Source organism: Pristiophorus japonicus, chromosome X (genome assembly GCF_044704955.1).
Source record: "Pristiophorus japonicus isolate sPriJap1 chromosome X, sPriJap1.hap1, whole genome shotgun sequence".
Lineage (NCBI taxonomy): Eukaryota > Metazoa > Chordata > Chondrichthyes > Pristiophoridae > Pristiophorus > Pristiophorus japonicus.
Window position 1 is genome coordinate 18877922 of NC_092010.1, and position 12099 is coordinate 18890020.

A 12099-nucleotide genomic window follows, 5' to 3' on the forward strand; every position below is an offset into this window, starting at 1 on the left:
GCCATTATCAGCTCGCACTTCCAGCAACTTTGTGGGCAAAACATGTAAAACCTCAACGTGCACGAACAAGTCTATTTAACGGGGCATGCGGAGAGATGCCCCAGTCCAGAAAAATGTGGCCCGCTGTTTTAACTTTATTTGCTACCTTTGAGTGCAAGAAAATGCAATAGTCCAGTGTCATTGCGTTAGAGTGTCCTGTTCTTGCCCACCAGTTCAAAATTGAAATCAGGATATCTGGTTCAAGTGGTATCCTGAAGTAACTCTTCCAGCAATGACTTGAGCTTTTGACTAACCTGACCAATGTTGCTCTGCAGCCCTATGGTTCCTTGGTTCCAACAGAGAGGGGACATCATCATGCGTTCCAACAGTCTTGGAGTTGCTCATGCATTGTGCTTCACTTGGTCACCTTCTGCACCTTTACAGACCAGTTCTTTGTTCTCTAACCAAAGCCTTGAAATCACTGGCCCAAAAAGCAACACACTGAACAGTTACAAAAGTGCCCGAGTGCATCAGCATTGTAAAAGGTGGTATCTTTTCACCGAACTTGGGAAGCAGAATTTAACCTGAGTTCAGTCAAATTTCATGGGTTTCATACTCCGCCTTATGCAGTGTACACATCAGATCAAAATTCAACTTTAAAAAAAATTTATGATTGAAAGCCTGCAAAAATTTGAGAGAATTTTTGAACTCGACCATTGAAACTGGAGCAAAGGAATCTCCATTCATTGGAAGTTTGTAATTTTGCTCCCAGTACCTTAGACGACCACATTATTGACTTGCGGAAGGCAAAAAATTTGCAAATTGTAGACAAATATAACTTCGTCATGGATGCTAATAAAGTGATATATCTGAACTGCGCCGTTACTGATCCTGATACCTTTTTGGTGGTATTTTGCAATAGCAAGTACCCTCTGATCCTTCTTAAAGAGGTGAGTATATTTTAAATGAAGGTTCTCAAAGTGGAATTATATAGAAATTGGTTACTATCTGTTACTTTGAAGGTGCTTGTTTAACTTTGCATGGATCTTGATCTGTTTTTTTTTTCTTCCTCTGCCTCAGGTGTGCCAGCACCCAGTCATGGAGTCGTGGTTATGCAGCTGAGCGTACCCAATGGTTCTCAGCCTCCTCAACCTCCCTTGTTACCGCAGTGGAACCAATGCAAATACTATAGCATGGAGCAGCGAGGGCAGAAACCCACTGAACTTTACAGCCCTGACAACCCAGCACAGGTACCCTGATCATCTTTACTTATCTTCTTGTGGTTCTTGCTGCTCCATGTCAACTGAAGCATTTATCTTAAGTTTATACTGACTGCACTAATGACTGCACTGTTTGAATTAGTAGATTCATTGTTAAATATTTCTGACTCTTGCAATGCAGCAGATGAGATTCCTCGATCGGGCACTGTTGGGTGCTAGAGGGGGTGGGGAGGCACTGATGAGTGTATCCATTTAGCACAGACCGTCTGTGTTCAAATTTTATGCATCAGAGATTGGCCTGGAAATGACCGTGCCAGTCTTTACATTCTGGGATTTTGATCGGCTGAAAAAAATGCCTTCAGCTAATTCAAAACTCAGATTTTAGAAATTTCCAAAAGGGATAGTGAGAATTGGGCAGAAGAAGAAAGAACTAGGAAAGCTAGCTGACATAGATAAGTATTTTAATACTTTGGGGTTAATGTTACAGTAATGAAATTACTCGAGACAAAACCAGTTGACTCAGGGTGACGAGATTTGCCCTGAGTTTGCTCACAATTCAAGGGTCAGCCTCAAAGTGTCAGTCAGAACATTTGTTTTGATTCCATACTTGTTCCTTTTTAATCAGTAAATAAGGGTTAATACTTTTAGTATCGGTCAAGGAGTGAAATTTCTGGTATAAAAATTGGGAGAATGCCTGCTTTCTCTGCAATTAACCACCTGCCAGTGCTCATTCCCAGAATGTACATATTTGAAAGTCGCGATGATTTCATTAGCAGCTTGTTAATGGAGAAAAACAGCCGTTACCTGGTCTCTAGTGGAAATCACAGAATCATAACTGTACAGAAGGAGGCCATTCAGCCCATCGTGCCTGAAAGAGCTATCAAGTTAGTCTCACTCCCCTTCTCTTTTCCCCATAGCCCTGCAACTTTTTCCCTTTGGTATCATATTAAAACAGAAATGAGGAGGAATTTCTTCTCTTGGAGGGTCGTGAATCTTTGGAATTCTCTACCCCAGAGAGCTGTGGAGGCTGGGTCATTGAATATATTTAAGGTGGAGATCGACAGATTTCTGAACAATAGGGGGGGGTCAAGGGTTATGAGGAGCGGGCAGGGAAGTGGGGTTGAGGCCAAGATTAGATCAGCCATGATCTTATTGAATGACCGAGCAGTCTCGAAGGGCCGTATAGCCTACTCCTCCGAGTTCTTATATGTCCGGTAAAGATATATATAATCTTGTGTCTGCACCATTTTCTTATGTTCTTGTATGTCCAGTAAATATATATATAAACTTGTGTTTGCACCATTGTTGGGAGGGTATAATTACAAGTTTACATAGGCAGTTTCCATTGTGAATGTGAACATAGGAATTTATAATGGAAATTTAAAATTACGGATAGAATGTATGACCTTAAAATGGAGACTGAGTTATGTCTATGTGCCCTGGTCCAACAATCCCCTGCCCTCTAACCCCACTTTGCTTGAAGCCCACACTTGGGCTTGACTTTCCTATGTGCAGTGCCATGGGAGATACATATAACTCTTTTATTTAAAAAAAAAAGACTGAGTGAATGAATATTATATTCAAATCACACCTCCTTCATTCTCTAATTGACGGTGTTGGTCATTTTTCCCCTCAACAAGTCCAGACCAATATGGCAGCAAAAGAAATCTGCCTGTCCCTTTTACTTGACTGCAACGATATCCACGATCTTACTCGTGCTACGTATACTAGATGTGCCTAACATTAGTCATCTTTCCTCCCATTAAAGGACACAGTTAGGTTTCATTGTGAAGTAATGTTTTGGTCCGTTTATGTTCTGGGTCAGTGAAGCCCATTATTTTGAACTGGTGTTCTATAATCAACATTATAAATCATAGGTCCAGTAAAATTAAGGTTCTGCTCAGCTTGACCTGTTGCATCATGGCAATATAAGTATGCAAGTTTGCTTCCTTGGTTCCTCAGATGCTGTATTTGTGATCTTATCTGGGCTAGTAGCCTCGGCTAATGTCTTCTTAAACCCCTCTCCCCAGTCTCCACCACACACCAACAACAAGTGTGAGGAGCTCAAGGATTTTAGGGTCTCAAAGATCGAGACCATCCGATCAGCTGCCTCTGCCACTTCTCTTCCTTCCCCCTAGCCCACAGGGCCAAACTTCCTCTGAGGTTCCCCTGCCCTAGCCCTAAACTCCCATCTTTTTCCAGTTTTACTCTGATCTCCCCTCTTGACCTCTCCACGCTGATCTTGTCCACGAGACCCACTTCCTGCTCCCTTGACCCTATTCCCACCAAACTGCTGACCACCCAACTTATTTTTCTGGCTCCCATGTTAGCCGACATTGTTAACGGTTCTCTCTCCTCGGGCACTGTCCCCCTCTCCTTCAAATCTGCCGTCATCACCCCTCTCAAAAAAAACAAGCCTCGACCCCTCTGTCCTTGCAAACTACCGCCCCATCTCCAACCTCCCTTTCCTCTCCAAAGTGTTGTCGCCTCCCAAATCCGTTCCCATCTTTCACGGAACTCCATGTTTGAATCCCTTCAATCGGGTTTCTTCCCCTGCCACAATACTGAAGCGGCTCTCATCAAAGTCATAAATGACATCCTTTGTGACTGTGACAAAGGCAAACTATCCCTTCTCATCCTTCTCGACCTTTCTGCAGCCTTTGACACGGTTGACCATTTCATCCTTCTCCAACGCCTCTCCACCGTCGGCCAGCTGGGTGGGACTGCACTCGCCTGGTTCCATTCTTATCTATCTCATCGTAGTCAGAGAATCACCTGCAATGGCTTCTCTTCCCACTCCCACATCGTTACCTCTGGTGTCCCCCAAGGATCTATCCTTGGCCCCCTCCTATTTCTCATCTATATGCTGCCATTTGGCGACATCATCCGAAAACACGGCATCAGTTTCCACATGTATGCTGACGACACCCAGCACTTCTCTCGACCCCTCCATGGTCTCTCAATTGTCAGACTGCTTGTCCGACATCCAGTACTGAATGACCTGAAATTTTCTCCAATTAAATATTGGGAAGACCAAAGCAATTGTCTTTGGTCCCCGCCACAAACTCCGGTCCCTGGCCACTGACTCCATCCCTCTCCCTAACTTCTGTCAGAGACTGACCCAGACTGTTCACAACCTTGGTGTCGTAGTTGACCCTGAAATGAGCTTCCGGCCACATATCCGCAGCATAACTAAAACTGCCTCTTTCCACCTCTTTAACATTGCCCGTCTCTGCCCTTGCCTCAGCTCATCTGCTGCTGAAATCCTCATCCACACCTTTGTTATCTCTAGACTTCACTATTCCAACGCACTCCTGGCTGGCCTCCCACAATCCACCCTACGTAAACTTGAGGCCATCCAAAACTCGGCTGCCTGTGTCCTCACTCGCACCAAGTCCCGCTCACCCATCACCCCTGTGCTCGCTGGCCTACATTGGCTCCCGGTTAAGCAACACCTCGATTTCAAAATTCTCATCCTTGTTTACAAATCCCTCCATGGCCTCGCCCCTCCCTATCTCCTTCAGCCCCCCAACCCCCCCCCCCCCCCAAGATGTCTGTGCTCCTCAAATTCTGCCCTCTTGAGCATCCCTGATTATAACTGCTCAACCATCAGTGGCCGTACCTTCAGCTACCTGGGCCCCAAGCTCTGGAACTCCCTCCTTAAACCTCCCCGCCGCTCTACCTCTCTTTCCACCTTTAAGAAGCTCCTTAAAATCTCCCTCTTTGACCAAGCTTGCGCTAATTTCTATTTATGTGGCTCGGTGTCAAATTTATTTGTTTTGTCTTATAACACTGCTGTGAAGTGCCTTCAGATGTTTTACTACGTTAAATGCGCTATATAACATAGAAACATAGAAAATAGGTGCAGGAGTAGGCCATTCGGCCCTTCGAGCCTGCACCACCATTCAATGAGTTCATGGCTGAACATGCAACTTTAGTACCCCATTCATAAATACAAGTTGTTGTTGTATAATGGAAGACAAGGCACTTCTCCACAGGAAGAGAGAGAATGGCAGGTGAGGTCTCCCACGATTACTGTTGTGCATCTCTGCAGAGAAGTATTGGCAGAGACCTTGGAAGAGGTCACCTGCATGCCCCCTCAGTCAGTGAATAGTGCATTGGAAAGGGGAGCACTGGCCGATTATCCTTTCAGCTTCAGGTTGAATTGTTTTGGTATCATTGATTCCAGAGTTCCTAAATACTCAGCATAAAGGAGTGGAACCAAGGCAGAGCCAACTCCATAATGGCACAATCCCATTGTTTCCCCAGGTACAACAATGCTTCATATTTTTTGCTAGTAAATCTCTTGCAGCATTGCTCACAACGAGTTCAGGCTCTAGGTATGGTTGGGAGGTAAATGAATTCAATGCATAAATAGATAAAGGTGTCCCTAAACCATGCAAGTTACATTTCTGCATCTCTACAGTCCCAGGTCTCTGTGTATGGGCTTGTCCATAAATCAACTTTCAGCAATGCATTAATTTTAAAATTTCACGAGCCTGAATGACAGCAATTTGACAGTTTCATTCCTCCCAAGTTAATTGCTGGTCAATTCTTAGGAGAAGTGAGGACTGTAACGGCAGCTGAAAATATTTTTGGTACTCACCAGAAAAACCATCTGCAATTGGTTGGGTGTCTGTCACATCACCCACTTTATTGGTGTTGCAGCTCTGTCAATGAAAATCTTCAGGCCCAAGTACCGTTATGATGAACAAAAATAAAAACATATAGATCAGTGGATTTACTTGGAGAAAGACACTTTTGAAAATCTTTTCCTCTGTGGTTGTTGCCTCAAATGAAATCACCATTTTCACTTAGCAGTTTTTTTAATGAAGGCTGGGAATTTATCAGTGACACAGCATATTGCATGTTCTTCTTAGCTAACTACATGGTTTATTCAACGGAGCGTCTCTGAGGAACTGACAGTTTATGAGACGTGCTGTAATTAGGAAAACGAGGAGGTCATTGTACAGCTTTTATCTGGAGTATTCATTTTAATAACACTGATTTTATGCTGAAATAGGATACCTCACGTTAGTTAAAGCACTTGGCTGTCTCCTTGTGCTTTTATTAGCACAAAGCCTGCTGGATTATTTCATTTAGTTTAGCTGGCGCGATGTTGACAAATCAAATCACCAATTCAGGCCACAATGTCCTCCCCACATTCAGTAGACTGGACCTTGTAAACAGCTGATTTACCAGCTACTCCAACTTTTGTGCAATGATCCTATTTTAAATATTAAATCCTTGCACTTTGCTTTGTTGAGCAGTCAAATTTAACACCTCTGATAGATATTTCAGGATTTGTGATATGCTTGAAATGCAAAGTTGTGTTTTCCTGGCTCAGATCTGCAAGTGTTGTACAGTGGAAATCATGTATGTTTTGGAGGCTGCAAAGCGCCAATACTAAAGGGGATATTTTGTCCAGTGGTACAGGGGAATGGTCTGCAAGAGACTTGTTCCGTTGGGCAGCTGTACTGCAGGCGACTGCCCATACCTCATTCCAGTGTAGCCACTCCACAGAACTAAACGGGCACAAGGCTTCATGATATTTATACAAGACTAGTTGATCTCCCATGACATTACGCAATGTGGATTTCAAGTGAAGCAGGATTAAAGGGCAGAGATTATTGGACCAGGCAGATGTAATCCAATCACCATTTTAAAGTCATTCTGTCTGTCTTTTTGATATAATATTTTGATTTGCTATTATTTAAAGTTAAATAGCAAAACTTATGGCAATTTGGGAAACAGAAAATTGGAGTTGGTTGGAGCACAAGAGCTTCTCTGCAATGCAGTTTGAGAAGCTGGAAGATGTCAAATCGACACAGCGCCACCACTGACTGTAATTACAGTGTAAGTTTATTTAGGCAGCTTCCATTATAAACATGGACATAGGAGTTTATAATGGAAAAGGTTGACACAAAAATGTGACAACAAGATGTGCACACAGAGCTAAGATTTTTAATCTAGAAAGATTGATCTCTCCTTCCACCCCTACACAACGAAAATGACCTCTCTCATCTATGGGATTCTCTGTAGGTTGGCACTTACCAGTACTAACACTTAGCTGATGTTAAAGTTCCTTTAATCTATTTTGGTATTGGATCAATCTGGAGGAAAATAAATGAATATTGTACAATTTTCAAGTAAACCTGTTTATCTGTCATTGCTGTTTACAGTTGATATTTATTTCCTCAGATCAACGCACAATTAAACAGTCCCATTAACTCTCCAACCCAGTCTCCATCACCATCTCCAGTGACAAATGTGACCAATGTCTGTCCTGGTCTAGCACCACTGCCACTTATTGCCCAGTTCTCCAGACCTGTGGGTCCAGCACAAGGTGAATGTTTTGAAATTTATTGTATATATTGATTCTTCTAATGCACAGAATGTTTGTACTATTAAGCACAAAATGTATTAAATGGCCACACTTGGCAGAAGTCATGCAAGTTTGTAGGGATGGCATCCATTTAAAGTTGCTTCAGCTTGTTATAGTGAACTGCAGTGAAACGTTTGTGCCCTCTGCTATTTTAGTATCGCCATAAGCAAAGACTGCAAGGTAGGGTCACAGCCAACAAGCCAAGTGATGCCTCGATACAACATTCCTGGAAATGGCAGCACAGCATGGCCATCTTCAAGATTATATTTCCTTCCCCCACACACACCAGGTTTCTTGTTGGCACAAGAGAAAATAATTTGGACCCCCAAACCTCTCTCTCCATTTAGGAAGACCAACTGAGTAATTGTGACAACACCAACATAATTATCCCATCCCAGGCGGTCCCTCGAACGAGGATGACTTGCTTCCACATGAGTTCACAGATGTTTCAATGAAGGACCCGATGTTCCAGTCCTGAACTCCAATTGAAGGGGTGGAAGATGCCTGTGCGTGGATTTTTTTAACTGTGGTGACCGTTGCACATCAGCCACCACACGGGCTCGACAAAGATAGGCCTTTATCCAGTGGCAAGGGTTCAACCAGGATGACTGGATACCTGCTCTGCTGTACGGGCCTAGTGCGCACACACATCGCAATGTGGGCTGGCCTGTACTGCTCCTGGGCCCCGTACCCTTATTCGCTGCACCTTCGCCCACGACTTATAATTATATGTTAGTACAGTACACCACTTCCAACGATTCTCCAGTCTGAGCAGCATGCATTTGCCCTAACTCTTTATTTGCTGTCTATCAACCAGCTTTCGATCCATCCTACTACATTTCCTTTTATACCATATGCCTGAATTTCTCTAATAAGCCTTCTGAAAACTTAGATCCCCTACTCCTACTGTATTCCCATTATCCATCCAAATGGTCACTTTTCAAAAGTGCTCATTAAATTTGTCAGACATGACTTGCCTTTCACAGTCTGATTAACCTGCATTAATAGAACTAGTTCATGTTTTCCCCAGTTAAAGGATTGGGTTCTCTTACTTGCATTGCATTTCCCATTGTTAAATTAAATACATTTTTCAATCTTACCACAGCTTGTAGGTCAGATTAGATACTACTTCAGTTTACATCCTTAACTATTTAATTTACAAAAGGTTACGTTATGCCAGAGAATTTTTTTTGATAAAGTAACAATAGGTATAGATAAGAGTGAGAATGTAGAAGTGGTATACTTGGCTTTTAGTTAAAGCCTTCGATAAGGTGTCTCAAATCTAACAGACACAGTATTGACAGCAGCATGATGAGATGGATCGAATCGTGGTTGGGCTATGAGAAGCAGAGGGTATGTGTGAATGGTAAGTATTCTATTTCCTGGCCTGAGTTCTTGGACTCAGCCATGCCTTCCAAGAGGAGACGTCAAATAAAGAGGAAACTCCTACAGAAAGGATGAATAACCTGAGAGCAAATGAACCCTGGAGATGCTGGCACTCCTAGTAGTGGCTAGGCCAAAAGATGTCTGGAAGTCCCCTTGTTCAGAAAGGGATATAAACAGGATGGTAATGTTAAAATACTAGAAAACAAATACATAGGTAGCATTGTTATATCAAATGAGTTGGGGAACACCAAATGTGTGCAAAATCATGATATTTGTTCGACTACATTACATTGTACTTTTGATGTTGCCGCTCTGTGTTCCGTTCCTGCTCACTACTGTACTTGTTGATTACTTGTGATGCTATAACTGGAACTTGCCCTGGGAAACGAACAGTGAGTCAGCTAAATGCAGATCCATGGACTATATGGAAACCCTAGCAGACTGTGCCTCTATCCAGGGACCGTATCCATTGTGGCTGTGGGTTCGGCTTCCGCTTAATGTGCTTCGGGTCCAGGTTACAAACTGAAGTTGCTGAGGGCGCTTGCAAAATCAATGTCTATTTTTCTGTTTCTCTTCGTCAGGTGACACTCGTTATTCTTTACTTGGCCAGCCTTTGCAGTACAACGTTCCAGTATGCCCACCTCCAGTAATCCATGGACAGTGCCAGTACTCAGCTCATCAGGTATGGAATGAAAAAGCATGAGAGGAATGAGCTGTCCTCTTCAACACCTTAAGGCTGGTTTTGGTTTGATTCTGCGTGCTCCACACACCAGTGGAGTATAGCATAACCTGATGGGCTCTGTGGAAACCACCTGCTCAGCTTGCACACGACGATGTTGCCTTGATATTGCAGCCAGGGAGTGCCGCGTGAGCACCTTCTCCCCGATCGTATAAAGCTCTTAGGCCTGTGCCAGTTTGTTTTACCCTGGCTCAGGTATGCGCTCATTTTCACGCTGCACATCTCGTTAAACCCTCCAACTTATTGGGTCAGCCATACTGAGCTATCTTGGGTGGGGATTCCCCTCCAAAAGATCCCAGTTACACCCAGATAGGTGGCTGTGGATTCTCTGTGCATTGATTGGCGCTAAATGTTTTCCGCATTATTACACACCCTTGGGGATAATCGAGATACTGTGCAAAATCAAATTTAAAATATCTCTCCACGAAAGATACTGACAATAGGAAATATCCGCACTGTTGGGGTACATTGTGCAATCCAAAATACACTGCAGGGATGGGCTCCATTGACACTCCACTCTTTGCTGGTGCCTCCCTCTGAGGCATCCATGAGAAATAAGGAAAATGAGAAATATGGGGAGTGGGTGAACATAGTTAAATGGCTTTTTTTGTTAAAATTGTGCTTTTAGTGTTTATTTTAGTAGTTCAGAGTTAATATTTTCAAGGAGGGCGGGGGGTGGGGGGGAGGTGCAGATGAATCTCTCAATTAGGTGGGGGTTCCCAGCACTCTACAATATTTGTGGGGGTGCGGGTGGTTCTAAGAATGTCAGTATTTGCACAGGGATCCTGGGAGTGTGTCAGTATTTGCACAGGGATCCTGGGAGTGTGTCAGTATTTGCACAGGGATCCTGGGAGTGTGTCAGTATTTGCACAGGGATCCTGGGAGTGTGTCAGTATTTGCACAGGGATCCTGGGAGTGTGTCAGTATTTGCACAGGGATCCTGGGAGTGTGTCAGTATTTGCACAGGGATCCTGGGAGTGTGTCAGTATTTGCACAGGGATCCTGGGAGTGTGTCAGTATTTGCACTGGGAGTCCCAAGAGTTAAACATTGTTCATCATTTCTATTTGAAGAAACTGTATTCCATAGTTCTTAGTAACTTCTCAATGTTTCATCTGTCTCTTGCCCCATTGCCAATGAAAACACTCCTGAAGCTTCCAATTAAATCTTTCTGAAATAAATATTTTGCCTTTTTATCAACTATTTTATAATCCGCTGCTTAATAAATGGTTAAATAACCTCTTTGCATATTCACTCTTTCCTTTATTTTTAGTTTTTTTCTAAACTCAGGCCCTCAAGTTCCATTCAGTGGCTGAGGGTGGGCAGGTCACCTGCACCTGAGCCTCTGCTGATGGGGCTCAGCAAGCTACCAGTAAGGGATCAGATTTAAAAAGAAAGACTTGCATTTCCAGAGCACCTTTCACGACCACTTGATGTCCCAAAGCGCTTTACAGCCAATGAAGTACTTTTAAAGTGTAGTCACTGTTGTAATGTGGGAAACACGGCAGCCAAAATTGCACACAGCAAGCTCCCACAAACAGCAATGTAATAATGACCAGATCATTTTCTTTTTAGTGATGTTGGTTGAGGGATAAATATTGGCCAGGACACCGGGGAGAACTCCCCTGCTCGTCTCCAAAATAGTGCCGTGGGATCTTTTACGTCCACCTGAGAGAGCAGTCGAGGCCTCGGTTTAACGTCTCATCCAAAAGACGGCACCTCTGGCAGTGCTGCGCTCCCTCAGCACTGCACTGGGGAGTGTCAGCCTAGATTTTTTTTTGTGCTCAAGTCTCTGGAGCGGAACATGAACCCACAACCTTGTGACTCAGAGGCGAGAGTGCTACCCACTGAGCTATGACTGAATGTTGAGCCCTGTTACTCTTATCACGCACCAGCCCATTGTATCTCTTTGTTTAAGTAATGTTCTGCACTATAAACAGACTCCATTGATGTTTTTTATTTAAAGGGTCCATGCAGTACAAAACACACTAAACGAGGAAAGAAGACGACCTTGAAATCAGCATCCACTGATCTTGGCACAGGTGATGTTGGTTAGTATCTGAACCATCGCAGATATCTTGTAAATGGATTTATTTTCTGTTCAAAGTTTTCTATGCTGGGAATGAGACTTATTAAAAGCTGAATCATTTCATATTGTATTGTCTACTGATAATTTGTAGCCCTTATTTTACTAACAAATTTGAATTATCCAATAAATTGAATTAAGCAACACAAATAATATAGCAAAGTGGAAATTTAGTGCTAAAAAATTTGACTTACTAAATAATTTGAATGAAGTGACATTCAATTAAGAGGAGATTGTATTTGGTAATAAAAGCGCCAGTACTGTAAGTCAAAGGTGTGTAGTAACCACTAAACACAAAGCCGTGCC

At 43.2% G+C, this 12099-nt stretch overlaps 1 protein-coding gene across 9 annotated transcripts in view; it reads left to right on the plus strand.

Moving 5' to 3' along the window:
* Nucleotides 1-12099, plus strand: part of LOC139240912 (R3H domain-containing protein 2) — a 205813-nt gene that overhangs the window by 181594 nt on the left and 12120 nt on the right. For 8 of the 9 annotated variants that reach the window (XM_070869420.1, XM_070869419.1, XM_070869423.1 and 5 more), the window contains 4 exons: nucleotides 1060-1229; nucleotides 7401-7545; nucleotides 9552-9652; nucleotides 11674-11758. In XM_070869420.1, the coding sequence (XP_070725521.1) occupies nucleotides 1060-1229; nucleotides 7401-7545; nucleotides 9552-9652; nucleotides 11674-11758 (501 nt within the window). The remainder of the gene's footprint in view (nucleotides 1-1059; nucleotides 1230-7400; nucleotides 7546-9551; nucleotides 9653-11673; nucleotides 11759-12099) is intronic. The other variant, XM_070869421.1, reaches the window with a different exon arrangement.